Source organism: Nomascus leucogenys, chromosome 11, assembly GCF_006542625.1.
Source record: "Nomascus leucogenys isolate Asia chromosome 11, Asia_NLE_v1, whole genome shotgun sequence".
Classification (NCBI taxonomy): domain Eukaryota; kingdom Metazoa; phylum Chordata; class Mammalia; order Primates; family Hylobatidae; genus Nomascus; species Nomascus leucogenys.
Genome location: NC_044391.1, coordinates 106,856,500 through 106,871,566, shown reverse-complemented (window position 1 = coordinate 106,871,566; position 15,067 = coordinate 106,856,500). Strand labels below are relative to the sequence as shown.

The 15,067-nt window shown below is 45.0% G+C and overlaps 2 protein-coding genes across 5 annotated transcripts in view; one reads left to right on the top strand and one right to left on the bottom strand.

Moving 5' to 3' along the window:
• The window catches only part of IGF2BP2 (insulin like growth factor 2 mRNA binding protein 2), a 183,952-nt gene that overhangs the window by 99,997 nt on the left and 68,888 nt on the right, over window positions 1-15,067 (top strand). The window lies entirely within an intron of this gene.
• Window positions 10,970-14,292, bottom strand: LOC115837311 (putative uncharacterized protein IGF2BP2-AS1). Its single transcript, XM_030822947.1, has 2 exons — window positions 14,232-14,292; window positions 10,970-11,262 (listed from the first exon to the last, which is right to left on the bottom strand). The coding sequence occupies exons 1-2, from the start codon at window positions 14,290-14,292 to the stop codon at window positions 10,970-10,972; spliced, it is 354 nt and encodes a 117-aa protein (XP_030678807.1).

The window sequence follows — 15,067 nt, the reverse complement described above, 5'->3', positions numbered from 1 at the left end:
AGAGGGCATATGATAGACATTCAGTAAATGCCTCTTGCCTTCCCTGTGCCAACTTTGTTTATCCTCCACTCCATCTAATTTATAATATTCAAATGGTGTCATCATTGCATTTTTAGTTTTATTAAGAAATTGAATTTTTAGGAAAAAAGTAAATATAGGAAGAGGAAGGATTATGATGCTACTGCTTCTCCAGGAATTTCAAGTAAAGTGTTTTTCACAAAACCATTACTCTTCCTCTTTGCTGTTTCTGGGGCCCCCTGAGGTGTTCTCATCCACAGCACTACCTTTTTGTTCACCTGTTCAACCTGTGAGTAATCCAATTACTGCTCTGTCTTTGAGGCCAAGAGCCTCAGTCCAAGCCAGCCATGTTCATGCCGTGTCTGTCCCAAGTGAGGAGGCTAAGGCTGGTGCATAGCCTGCTCTGTGAGGCCCTTCCCCACAGCCTCTGGATCTGCCCAGACTAACCTTCCGGAGGGCTCTGCATCTCCCTTGCTGTTCTTAACAATCTCCATTGCTCCTGTGATTTCTTTTTTCTTTTTCTTTTACTTTTTTTTTTTTTTTTTTTTTTTTGAGACGGAGTCTCGCTCTGTCGCCCAGGCTGGAGTTCAGTGGCATGATCTGGGCTCACTGCAACCTCTGACTCCCAGTTTCAAGCGATTCTCCTGCCTCAGCCTCCCGAGTAGCTGGGATTACAGGTGCCTGCCACCACACCCAGCTAGTTTTGTATTTTTAGTAGAGATGGGGTTTCACCATGTTGGCCAGGCTAGTTTCAAACTCCTGACCTCAGGTGATCCACCCGCCTTGGCCTCCCAAAGTCCTGGGATTACAGGCATGAGCCACCATGCTCGGCCTCCTGTAATTTCTTCTGTTGTTTCCAGAATCTGGCTGGCTGCACCTTTTTTTCCCACAACCCCCTTGGTGAGTTTCAGAGAACCTTGTGGTCATTAATGTATCTATTTTCACAGCCTCCCCAGAAACAAGCCTCTTCTGTATTACAGATCAAAGAACCTGTTACTGACACAAAAGGCATGTAGCCAACTGGACTTCCCCACACAGAAGGCAGGCCCTGTTCTAATCTTGCCTTGGCTTTTGACTTGCTGTGTGGCCTTTGTTTCCTCATCCAACGATAATATCTACCTCCCAGGAATGCTGGAGAGCAGCAAATGTTAAGAACTGTTCTCTGAAGGCTGAGAGATAGGTATTGGGTCTATTACAGTGGCAGAGAACTCAAAGCACTTTATAGGAATCTAATTTGTGCTTTATCTTTGTGAGGTAGATAAGTGGCAGGTGTTCCTGTGCCCACTTTATACCTTTAGGAATGTGCATTTCACCATCTCATTTTAGCAGTTCCTACCACTTCCCCCTTCCAGACCTACAGGAAATTTCCATCTGAATGGAGACTGAAGACATTCAGATGTGTACCCAGCAGGGTTTGTAATTTCATTCATTCCCCAGTTTGTGTGTCTTGTTTCATTTTTGGTGAGGGATGGAGAGGCCCTTCTCTGACCCTGGGTCCATTCCTCCTCTGACCCTGGGTCCATTCCTTATTACCTTTTGGGTTCCAGTCCCTTTTCTCAATCTTTCATCTCTTTCATCTCTCTGTAGCATTTGGCACTAATGATGATTGCACCTTTCCAAAACTTGTTGGTGAAATTATACTCTCAGAATTCTGCCTCTGTGACTAGCTAACCCTGGTCCCGCTCACCTGTTCTCCTAAATACAGGCATGATCTGAGAGGTGATCTCATCCATTTTCAAGGTTTTAACCAACACCAGTGTTCAGCTTCTAGTCCTGGATTAAGTAATTAATTTATTAATTTATTTTTTGGCGGTTTCACCCTGATGTGTAGGCTGTAGTGCAGTGGCATGTTCATGGCTTACTGTAGCTTCAACCTCCTGGGCTCAGGTGATCCTCAGCCTCCCAGGTAACTGGGACTACAGGCACACATGCCCGACTGATTTTTAAAAAAAAATTTTGTAGAGATTGGGGTCTCAATATGTTGCTGAGGCTGGTCTAGAACTCCTGGCCTCAAGCAATCCTCCTGCTTTGGCCTCCCAAAGTGCTGGGATTACAGATGTGAGTCACCACAGCCAGCCTAGTCCTGAATTTGTAACTTCTCATTTGATACTTCTTAGATTATACTGACATCATGCAAATTCCATGTATTTAGAATGGAATTTACCTCCTCTCCTCTACCCCAACTGTCCACCAGAAGAAAACAATATTAGTCCCTTCTGGATGAACCTAATTATGTCAAGTTCCGCTAGTAGTTCAAACCTTGGTGTTATCTGAAGTTCTTTCTTTTTCTCAACCCCCACATCTAATTTGTGACCTTTAACACCCTCCCCCTGTCCTAATATTCAGGTTTGCATCACGTAGTATCATTGCTGTCCTACTGTGTCCCCTGCCAACAACCTCAGCCCACTGCGGTCAGATGGTTAGCCTTCTGGAAATGTACATCTTGCTTTTTCACCACTTTCAAACCTTTCCATGGCCATCTGTTGCCTTAAAACAATTATATTGATTATCTGTTGCTATGTAACAACCCCAAACAAAGTGGCATAAAATAACCACCATATTATCAGACTCACAGATTCTGTGGGTCAGGAATTTGGAAAGGGTACAGTGGGATGGTTTGTCTTGGCCCTGTTATGTCTGAGGCCTCTGCTGGGAATATTCAAAAGCTGGGGTGAATTGACATCTAAAGGCTTACTTGTTCACATCCTTGGCGATTTGATGCGGCCTGTCAGCTGGGACCTCAGCTGGGGCTGTTGGCTGGAACAGTGGCCTCTCCATGTGTTGCTTGCTCTTCCTCACAGCATGGTGGCTGGCTTCCAAGAGCAAGCATTCCTAAGAAAGGCATGCTATGATCTGGTTTCAGCAGTCACAAACTATCACTGTCACTGTGTTCAGAAGCATGACTATCAAGGGGGAGGAAATATAGAATTCCATCTCTCAATGGGAGGAGTGTCAAAGTCACACCATAAGGAAAGCATATAGGCAAGATTCTGATGCATTCCTTTTTGGGAAATACAATGCACCAAACAAAGTCCAGACTGTGACATGGTGATTCCTTTAAAATCTGGCCTACCTTGCCTTTTAAATAGAACACTAGAACACTATCACTCACAGAACCCTTCCTAGTGCCAGGCACCATGTTGAAAGCAACTTCTGCATTCCTATCTGATCTAACAATTCTGAGAGTTTAGATGAAGGAGCTGAATCGGGAAAGTTAAAACAACTTTGCTAAGGGTCATTCAGTTAATAAGTAGCTGGGTGGGCTTTGAACTCGGAACCTTTGACTCCAGTCTGAACTTCTGGGCTATATCGTCTCCACCTCTACCAGGGCAAAAACCTAGGTACAGGGAGAGAGGGAAAAAAGGGATAGCAGTCATAAAACCTATGAGGAATTAGTTTTAATTTAGACTCTGATCTCCCCACTTGTCTAGTTGCAGTCCTGGAAAGCTTACGACTCAACAGAAACAAGACTGTTGTTGGCCGATTGATAGATCAAGCTACCTTAGTCTGCAGACCACATGTCACCCCAGTGGACAAGAAGATCCCAGGGAATGATCTCAGTGACTGTGTCTGCCTCTTCAGACCTTAGCCGGGCGATTTTGCTCACGTGCTGTCTGGAAGGCTCTCTTCTTCTGGTTCTCTCCTTATCTGTTCATTCCTGCCTGGGTCCTGGTGCCACTTAGGACTTTTCGGCCCAAGCATGCTTTTGCTGTGACCACATGCTCATTGCAGCCCCACGTAGAGTTACAGAAATTTGTCTCTGCATAGTCTGGCACTGGATTTGTCTCCTTCAGCTTCCCTGGGATTGCCCAGACCGAATCTGCTTACCCCCTTCGGTTGCCTCCCAACTTTACTCAATGGTGTTTTCTCTGCAGGATCACTGTCTTTTTGTCCTCTTCTTTACTTGGATGATGCCTACTTTTCCTTCCGGTTCCTACACCCTCCCTCAAGGCTGGGTATAGCCTTTCCTCTGAGCTCCCATCGTATGCTGTCTGTTCTTCTGGAGTGATTTCACCCCATTCCATACTCATCTGTTGTTTAGTTCCATGGGACCCTCACTAGCCTGGGAGCTCCAGTAAGGAAGAAACTACATGTCATACACAAGTTTGGAGCCCTCAGCGCCTGTTCAGAGCTAGACATCAAAAACAGTTGGTCCTCCTGAGGGGCTTGGCCCAGTGCTGGAACACCTGTGCTAGTTCCTGTCTGTTAATGGATTGACTGGGGTGGATGCCACCAACAGAGACACTGGGGTGGGAAGAAGGTTCAGGGATCTGGAGACTCAGAAGATGTGGCTTCTCATCCTAAATACTGTTGTTTGCCTTTGAACAAATCACTTCTCTGGGATGCAGCATCCTTGTTTATGAAGTGAAGGGATTGGCCTAACCACCTTCCCAGCCCTAATACCCTGTGAAAATGACTTTATCTGATAAGCTTTTGACTGTAGGCTGCTGTGGACCCAAGCAGTGAGTTCTAAGTATTGGAAATATGACCCAATATCATCATTTCCAAGGGATAGAAACTTAGCTGTTTGCGTAATTTTGATTGTGCCCCGATGTGGAACAATTATTTAAAAACACAGCATCAGGCCAGAGTTCTCTACCCGCCAGCCCTGATGTAAAAAGGGCTGTTCCTACAGTTTTCCAGTGAGCTGTGAGCAGCTGAGGTGTCATTTCTCAGAGTCTCTGTGTAACCTCCACCAGACTGATTTTTCTTAGTTTGATTATCCCAGATCTGGATCCTACAAGCCTCTCACTTTACCTTCCCTGTTTCCACCTTCCCACCATATCACTTACTTCCAAGCTCACTGTACCGCCTCCAGACAGCACAAAATGACATAAAATTGAAAACTTAAATCCATCAATACTGCTCCTCATAAAAGTTCATCTCGCAGTTGGCTGGTGGAGGAAGTAGAAGGCAGTGCTATAGTAAAGCGTGATTCAGTTCTTGTTGCAGTTTCTTCCCTACTTTTTGAAAATAACCCGTGAAGCTGAATTACTCTCATCTTGTATCTCTCTGCAGTGGCATATCCTGATGGTGATTTCCTCTTTTTGTGCCTCAGTTTCACCCCCTATGAAATGGGGATAAACACTTGCGGCTGGGCATGGTGGCATGCGCCTGTAGTCCCAGCACTTTGGGAGGCTGAAGTGGGAAGATTGCTTGAGGCCAGGAATTTGAGACCAGCCTGGGCAACATAGTGAGACACTCTCTCTACAAAAAAAAAAAATTAAATTAACCAGATGTGGTGGTGCATGCTACTTAGATGACTGAGGCAGGAAGATCCCTTGAGCCCAGGAGTTTGAGGCTGCAGTAAGTGGACCAGATGTACTCCAGCCTGGGCGACACTGCTAGACTCTGTCTCTAAAGATAAAATTAATAAAATTAAAAAAAAAAAAGTACTTGCCATCTGAAAGTTTCTAAGAACTGCCAAGGATGCTGGTTAGTGGTAAGTGAATGGTTGCTTAAATAGAAGACATATCTGCCACCCAGAAGAAAAGCACCTCACAAACAGAAAACACTGCCCTGACTTGCTAAAAGAGCCTTCTTTTAAAGCAGAAAAAGCCAGGAAGAAAGCCAACATTGCTGAAGTTTACCCAGGCCCTGTTAGCCCTGATGTCAAAAGAACTCACTAGGTGGGCTGGTTCATGACTTTTCAGATGAGAGTGAGGGAGGTGGTAGACAGAGAAGAGGAAGACAGGTGCATAAGAGACCTACTTGAGGCTTAGACTGATAAACAGTGTTTTATTAGTCTGGAGGAAACCAGCATGAAAGTACAGTTTTTAGACAGACTTGATTTCCAATTAAATACATAATTCACTTGCTGAGATGAGGAGGTAGCAAAATTAAAAGTTTTAACCATTAAAAAGAGAAAAGAAAAAAAACTACTTGAAAGAAGAGTGGGCCTGGTGCAGTGGCTCATGCCTGTAATCCCAGCACTTTGGGAGGCCGAGGCGGGCGGATCACTTGAGGTCAGGAGTTCGAGACCAGCCTGGCCAACATGGTAAAAACCCGTCTCTACTAGAAATACAAAAATTAGCCGAGCATTGTGGTGGGTGCCTGTAATCTCAGCTACTCGGGAGGCTGAGGCACGAGAATTGTTTGAACCCGAGAGGCAGAGGTTGCAGTGAGCTAAGATTGCACCACTGCACTCCAGCCTGGGTGACAGAGCGAGACACCATCTCACAAAAAACAAATAATAATAATTAAAAAAAAAAAGAAAAAGAAGAGTATGAGCCTCTCCTTCATGTGTGTCATTCATTAATTGGTTAAAATCCACACACTAATTTTTTGTTACTTTAATTAAGATGCCTGGGGCTTCTTACTCTATTGACAGTACACAGGAGGTGGCATTTATGAGTGCTTCCTGACATCTGCCCACTAACATGTGTGCAGGCGTGTACACACACAACTTGTAGGCATCCAAATGTCTTTTCTGTCTCTCCTTTGACCACATGACCCTTGAAGGATGTTTCCCTGTGTCTGCTGCACTGTAATGGAGTTCAACTGTTTTCGACTACCTTCTCACACAGCAGTTACTGTCTGGTTTCAGAATTTCTTACTGATTATGTAAAGCATAATGACACCAGCCCTCACATGCAGCTCAAGGAGGAACAGCTCTGGACCTCAGTTTCCTAATCTGCAAAATGAGCTTCTTCCAAAGCCTGAAGCTGAGGTTCTTCTTTGAAGAATGTCAGCTGTAAGATCTGCCTCTGAATAACTGGCTGGGTGGAGTGGGTTCAGCAGCATGCCTTCCTAGTGGCCTGTCAGTGTCCTTAGATATCACAGCAGACCAACATCCAGTTAAGAGCTGCTATGAGCAACAAGCTTCATTTCCATTGCTGTGCTAGAGGGCTCCCCTGGCTCACCAGAGCCAATTGTATGCATCCTTTCCAATTTCTGTCTTGGTGATATCATGTCAGTAGCTTTAAATAGGCTTTGGGGGCCGGGCGTGGTGGCTCACGCCTGTAATCCCAGCACTTTGGGAGGCCGAGGAGGGCAAATCACCTGAGGTTGGGAGTTCAAGACCAGACTGACCAACATGGAGAAACCCCGTCTCTACTAAAAATACAAAATTAGCCGGGGGTCGTGGTGCATGCCTGTAATCCCAGCTACTCGGGAGGCTGTGGCAGAAGAATTGCTTGAACCCAGGAGGCAGAGGTTGTGGTGAGCCGAGATCGCACCATTACACTCCAGCCTGGGCAACAAGAGCAACACTCCATCTAAAAAATTAACTAATTAATTAATTAAATAAAATAAATAGGCTTTGGTGAGAGTATTTACACCACAGAAATTGGCAAAAACTACAGATTGCTTTACCTCCCCCTGCAAGAGCCATTTTTAAAATATTTACCAGCATAGCACTAGATATGTCTGTTATTCTGGTGCTCTCACTTAGCTGGTAGCCCTTTCTTATAGACTGTGGCCAGAGACTGAAGACTCCTCGAAGGTGGCACACAGGTTCAATGCTCTGCTTTATACTCAGTGCCCACAAGCTCCTTGTTGATGGAAGGTTGCCTGGGGGAGAATATTTTCTCACTTTCCGGGGGATTTCACTTTAGAAGGGACATATTGCAGATATATTAGAATTGTACAACTGCAGCTGTTTCCACACCAGAGTTTGAGTTTGTATTTATTCATGGCCCTTGGATTCAGTGTGGTTTGCTTTTCTCATTTGAGTTTGTTTCTATCAAGACTCACTTCTTCATACTCCAACTTTTCTTCCTTCCTTCCTTCCTTCCTTCCTTCCTTCCTTCCTTCCTTCCTTCCTCCCTTCCCTTCCCTTCCCTTCCCTTCCCTTCCCTTCCCTTCCCTTCTCTTCCTTTCCTTCCTTCCTTCCTTTCCTTCCTTCCTTCCTTTCTTTTTTGAGACAGAGTCTCGCTCTCTCACCCAGGCTGGAGTGCAGTGGCGCGATCTCGGCTCACTGCAACCTTCACCTCCCAGGTTCAAGTGATTCTGTTGCCTCAGCCTTCCAAGAAGCTGAGATTACAGGTGCGCACCACCACGTCCGGCTAATATTTGTATTTTTAGTAGACAGGGTTTCACCATGTTGGCCAGGCTGGTCTCGAACTCCTGACCTCAGGTGATCCACCTGCCTCGGCCTCCCAAAGTACTGGGATTACAGGCGTGAGCCACCACACCCAGCCTGTACTCCAGTATTCACTCCCCAGTCAACACTCCTGGTCATTTTCCAAGCTCATCCCTGCCTTTTTTCTGCTTAACTCCTAGGAATGTTCATGCAAATAAGATGAAACACATGAAGGAAGAGCTCTGCGTGGGGGTGTTTGAGCCTGTTGCTGCAGCAGATTGCTAGTGACAGCCATCTTGTTAGCACCTTTATTCTAGCAAACCCAATCTGTTTTGTCTTTCATACTACTGTTCATCAAAGACATGCAGTATCTTACAGTTTTGTAGAGCTTTGTCATGCCCCACTATCCTTATCTCACAAATAACTGGAATCACAAATGACTGCCCTGTGCAAATCCCTGCAGTGATCTCCCATAGCCTACTGTATCAGTGCAAACTCTTCACCTTATTAAATAAGGCCTCTGCAGTTGTCCCCACTTAGTATTCATCTGTCTCCCCATTAGATGTACCCTATTTTCTCTTGTCCAAAACAGTCTGTTTCTTCCTCTGTCTGCGTCCTCTCCCCACCCAAGGTCATCTCTGACCATCATAGTGCTACTGCGGTCCACACTGAATACGACCTGGCAAGGCATGATTTGGGTCTGTGGCTTCCCAAGAATGTGGTCCTGTAAGCTGTAAGGAGCAGCTTCTTGGGAAGGTCTGGGAAGCCCAGAATAGCCCATCAAAATGGTGGTTCTTGACTCCAAAAGATACAGGATCTTACCTTGGTGTCACTTCTGCGCTGTGTTCATCCTCTCAGTTTCTCAGGTTTTGATCATGGCTTTGCTCTTCCCTGCTTCCTGCTTCCATTTTCCACTCAGATTTAACCCTACCCATCTGCCAGTTCCAGGAGGGAGTTTCTGACTTTCTTTTTTTTTTTTTTTTGAGACAGAGTCTTGCTCTGTTGTCCAGGCTGGATTGCGGTGGCGTGATCTCAGCTCACCACAACCTCCACCTCCTGGATTCAAGCGATTCTCCTGCCTCAGCCTCCCGAGTAGCTGAGACTACAGGCACGTGCCACCACGCCTGGCTAATTTTTTGTATTTTTAGCAGAGAGGATTTCACCGTGTTAGCCAGGATGGTCTCAATCTCCTGACCTTGTGATCTGCCCGCCTCGGCCTCCCAAAGTGCTGGGATTACAGGCGTGAGCCACTGCATCCGGCCCTGACTTGCTTTCTGATAGTTACTGCTTTAGCCCTGGACCACATCCCTCTACTCCCTTGGTCTTAATCTTCTCAGCTTCACTATCTGCCCCACTAGTCCAAGGTTCAGCAAATTTTTTTCTGTAGAGGGCCAGATTGCAGATATATTAGGCCCTGTGGCCCATATGGTGTGTGTCACAGCTACCCAATGCTGCCAGTGCAGCATGAGAAAAGCTGTGGACAATAGGGAAACAAATTGGGTGTTTTGATAAAACTTTATTTACAGAAACAGGCTTTAGGCTGAATGTAGCACAGGGGCCATAGTTTGCCCACCCCTGCCCTAGTCAGATGCCTATTAATGTGCACGCCTAACACCGGTTCATGTAACTGGTTGCCAGCCTGAACATTTGATGTTCATTAGTACAGCCCATGCAAAAGATCATGTCTGGGACATGCCCAGCTGGAAATGCACAGTGCAAAGCTGTCAGTGAAGTGAACAGAAAATGCCATTCCTGTTCATTCTCACTTCCTTCCCTTCTTCTCTACATCCCAAGACTGGGGTCTTTAGCTTTATAAACTCTCAGTGGTCCCCACTTCCCACCTGATGGGCTTTCCTCATTAGTGCAGCCTGGGACATAGATGTGTCTACTTCTCCTCTGATGAATCCAGGTGCATTTGTGTCACCTCCTGCATTTGTGTTCTGCACCATTTATTTGCCCCTTAGACAATTAATTCTATGTCATTTCGAAGCTTGCTCTCCAGCTCCTGTGGGCCTGCTGATTCACAGTCTTTCTCTTGGAACTCTTGTTTGCTATAGATGTTTTTACAAGTTCTTAGCCATGGCTTCTTTTCTTCCAGCCTTTACAAACCTTTTTTCTTGGCTCACAGATTACAGTCGCTCTATCTCTGACATTGAACAAAGATTTCTAAAACTTGAGTCCTATTCTCAGAGTAAACCTCTCACAGCACAGAAATTCTTCCTTCAGAGGTTTTTTTTTTTTTGCTTGGACAGCTCAGTTCTTGCATCATATCTATGGGAGGAAGAGGCATCTGTTCTGTCCTGGAGGGATGTCAGCAGGCAGGACTGAAGAACTCTCAGCACTGAGGAGAATCTTAGGAAGAGGCCATCTGGCCCCAGAGAAGTGAAATACATGCCAGAGTCACGTATCTGGGTGGTGGCCGTGTGCCCGTTGGTCCTGATGCCCACTCTCTCTGTGGCCTCCCAATAAATAGACCGGGGTGCCCAGCCCTCAGGAAACCAGTCCCTCTCAGAGCTCCACGGCTGCCAAAGGCCTGCAAGAAGCCTGGTCAGAGACAGAGAGGACCCTTTACATTCACATGATCTGAAATGACCAACATGGGCTGAATTGAGAGGCCCAGTTCCATGGGCATAAGGGCAGCCACTCCTGCTATCTGTTCACTTGTTTATAGTCATCCGTTGAGCATGTACAGTACTGGGTGGTGGGATGAGCAAATCACAGGAGGCGGAGTCTGGCTGGGCAGCAGAGATGTAAACAGAGCGTTACAACAGGATGTGATAAATTCCACAAACAAGCCACCAGGTAAGGGCTGTGGGAGCTCTGATCCAGGCTGCGTAGCCTCTCTTCGGCCCCTCAGTTAAGGTGAAATGTTAACCAAGCATGACCTGGAAATGAAGGATGTCCTGCCACTTGCATTCTGATGACCAGTCAGCGCTGACAGAGTTGGCTTCCTCCATGCACCACCATGGCCCTGAGTAAATACACTCTCCTTAACCAGATCAGGGAGCCCAAGACAGCTGAGGGCTGGTGCTGTGCTTCCCTACCTGCCCCCGAAGAAAAGTAGGAGGTAAATTCCTTACTGAGGACATGAGTGTGGTGACCCTCCCAGCAGTCTTGGCATCTGAGGAGGGCTACAGGATAAAGCAGCCCGCTTCCCAGAAAGCTGTTCTTTTTATTGTTAGCAGAGGCATAAGAAGAGACCTCTGAGATTTTCTTTGTTTCTGTTGAATATGGAAAGAGGGAGGGAAAAGAAAAGAGGGATATTCTGTTTTAACACAGAGCATATTTATAAGATTGTATTGTAGACCAAAAGGCAAATCAGTTACATCAGTGTTTATTGGATAAATGCTGCAGAAAATATCATTAAAATAATTCCAAAAATATACTGGGCAGAAGACTCATTGTCAGAATAAGTAAATAGTTTTCTAAGAGCATTACTTTGATGGAGGCCTTATTCGTGTGTACTAAAAAAATAAAAGTTCTGGTGGTTTTTTTTTTAATCTTGTTATTCAATCATACCCTCTACTAACCTAAAACACTCCTAATATATTTAATGGATCTATTTGTTATGCTTTCAAGAAGTGTGGTAAATACCTGTTAAAAACAGAAGAGTATTAGAATAGTAGTTGGGGAGATGCTTTTATTTTAAGCTAAAGAGGCGTTTAATTTGTTGGTTAAGTGGACCTGGCAGCCACATGTCACAAAGAAGTGAGGAATCAGGCTGGGTGTGGTGGCTCACAGCTATAATCCCAGCACTTTGGGAGGCTGAGGCAGGTGGATCACCTGAGGTCAGGAGTTCAAGACCAGCCTGGCCAACATGGCAAAACCCTGTCTCTACTAAAAATACAAAAAAATTAGCTGGGCGTGGTGACGGGTGCTGGTAATCCCAGCTACTTGGGAGGCTGAGGCAGGGGAATCTCTTGAACCTGGAAGGTGGAGGTTGCAGTGAGCCGAGACCATGCCATTGCACTCCAGCCTGGGCAACAAGAATGAAACTCCATCTCAAAAAAAAGAAAAAAGAAAAAAAAACAAAATAACGAATCATCAGAAGACTGCCCTGATGGTGGGATATACACAGCCACAGAACAGGGTAGAATTATACTTACACTGCACATTTCAGAGCTGTAGAGTTCTCTTTTCTGAGGATGAAAAGCCAGTAAGAAGAAAATATCTTCTGAGAAGAAAGTCAGTGCTGCTGGCTGTGCTTACCTGTCTCCCAGTGTTTACCTGGCGTGTACTGACTCTGTGTGGGGCGTGATGATTCGTGTCTGAGTCTTGGTGAAAGGTTTATCACCCTCGTGGTTTAACTCAGGAAATAGGAAGTCTTTGCTATGGGTTCTTGCCAGCCTGTCCAGCCTGCTCTCTTGCCTTTCCTTGGAAGCATTCTCTGCTCCTCTCAAATCCAGAGGACTTGAGATTCCTCAAACTCCTGTTCCTGGCTGCTGTGGCTTTGTGTGCCTCATTCCCTTAGAATGTCTGCCCTGACCCCTCTATGCTCTCGCTTTTCCCTTTGGCGTATTCTGCCTTCCATTCCTCAGAGTGTTGCTAAGGTGTTGCCTCTGCCTGGTTCCTTGCCAGGTTTCCCCTCCTGTCTGTCTTGCCCCTCAGGCACCCTCCAGCATGGTGCAGGCTTGTCCCTTGGCAGCACTGCATGCGAGGTGCACTCCCTGCCCACTTGCCTCCTGGTTGGGAGCAGGTGGTTCACACTGTCTTTCTGGTATCTAACATAGTAAATGCTTGGTAAGGGTCTGGGGAATAAGTGAAATGAGATTAAGAAAGCCAGTAGTCACCCGCCTGAATACTGAGAAAAAGCAAGGCAGAATTCTGTGAAGTTTCCCAGAGTGAATGGGATGGGATAGGTTGGTTGCTTTGTTTTTTGGTAGGGATGGAGTGTTGCTACGTTGCCTAGGCTGGGCTCAAACTTCTGGGCTCAAGCAATCCTCTCGACTTGGCCTCCCAAAGTGCTGGGATTAGAGGTGTGAGCCACTGCACCTAACCATAGGTTCTTTAATATATGAAAAATGATCACCCTCATTTGTAATTAAAATGCAAACAAGATAGTATTTTTCACCTATGGATGGGCAGAAATCAAAAAGTTTGATAGCTCCATGTTTTCAGCTCCCATGTTTCAGATACATGGGGGAACCAGCATTGCACTGTGTGTTGACGTTACAAATGCACAGCCCAATAACTGTTCCACTTTTAGGATTTCACTTCTAGGAGTTTATCTTCCAAGATATGCTCACACGTGCAAAGCGAGATGGATAGATGGATGGATGGATGGATGGATGGATAGCTAGATGATAGATGGATAGATATTCATTGCAGCATTTACTTACTTTTTGGAAACAGCAAAAGATTAGAAACATCTTGTGTCCATCACTAGAAGACCAGTTTAATTATGGTACATTCATAAAACTGAATATTATACAGCTGTCAAAAAGAATAATACTACCCTATACTAAGTGGAAAAAATGCATATACAGAGCATTAATGTTTGTGTTCGGGTAAAAAAAAAAAGGAATGTATGCATATATGCTTATGTATAGAGTACTCGGGAAGGATTTTTAAAAAACAGGTAATGGGACCTGGAGGACTGAAGGATAGATGTAGAGAGAATTTTTCTACTCTATTCTTTGGTACATTTTGAATTTTGTGCAAAGAATATATAGTACTTGGGCTGGGCGTGGTGGCTCACACCTGTAGTCCCAGCACTTTTGGAGGCCAAGATGGGTGGATCACCTGAGGTCAGGAGTTCCAGACCAGCCTGGCCAACATGGTGAAACCCCATCTCTACTAAAAACACAAAAATTAGCCGGGTGTGGTGGTGGGCGTTTGTAATCCCAGCTACTTAGGAGGCTGAGGCAGGAGAATCACTTGAACCCAGGAGGTGGAGGTTTCAGTGAGCTGAGATTACACCACTGCACTCCAGCCTGGGCAACAGAGCAAGACTTCATCTCAAAAGCAAGTGAAAAAGAATATGTAGTACTTACTTCTAAAATATAAATTTATTTCAAATATACCAGTTGAGTGGTAGATATAGCTGTTCAGATTTGCTGAGATCCACAGAATCGCAATGTTAAAAATAACGAGAAAGAGCTCCATGTGAAATAAACACTTTTCATTCTGATGTCTCACCAGCACTCCCTACTCCCTTCAAACCCCTGCCTTTGGAGTCTGTCTTACTTACCTGTTACCTTGACCATTGGATCTGGAAAGGGCCTTAGACAGTTATCTAGTGGTGTTGCCATTAAACCAAGCCACTTTTTCCAATAAATGTGCCATGCCTTAAGTTTTCCTCACCTGCTGCTAAAGCATATTATTTTAAAAATGTGAAAATGGGCTTTACAGAGCTGTTTAGATCAAAGTCGCAATAACAAGTGGAGTATCACTATATTACTAATTAACCAACATCTGAATTATGGGCCAGTGTTCTGTTTCTATGCAGTGGAAATGTGAACTTTGACCTGGTGGTTAATGACAGTGGTACAGTTCCTTGGGTGCAGTTCTGGTCTTCTCATTCACAGTATTACACCAAGATACACAGACACAGACACACAAACACACACACACACACACAAATATATGTCTCTTACATATATATATGTATATATATCTCTGTAGGGCAGGCTATGCAACACCCTCTATTCTGTTCATAGTAAATTTCATGAAATAACCTTATACTTTCAAAATCTGGACACCGGATATTGTACAAGAGTATCCTGGCAGTAATGAAAGTGTAAGCGTAAAGCTTCCTGTTTTAGGAGAGGGAAGAAATGGGTAAATGGAGGCTGTAGGGTCATGACACAAGTAGAGTCACAAACCCATTGTTTTTGATTTGTAAGCCATCTAGTTATAAAATACAGTGGAGTTTGTCACCTAACTTATTTATTGGGATGTTAAAAATTGTGACCCAAACAAAATTCAAGATTTGTTGAGATTATTTTTTTTCCCCAAAATTCAGCATCTATTTGTAGCCTAAGGTCCATGTGGGATACCTCTTCTTTCTGCTCCTTACCTTCTCCT

Bases quoted from the DNA above. Each gene is read 5' to 3' on its own strand.
- LOC115837311 (XM_030822947.1), bottom strand. From the start codon at position 14,292: ATGGCAACACCACTAGATAACTGTCTAAGGCCCTTTCCAGATCCAATG. The intron at 11,263-14,231 runs GTAAGTAAGACA...CATATTCAACAG, and splicing joins TCCAATGGTCAAGGTAACAG to AAACAAAGAAAATCTCAGAG.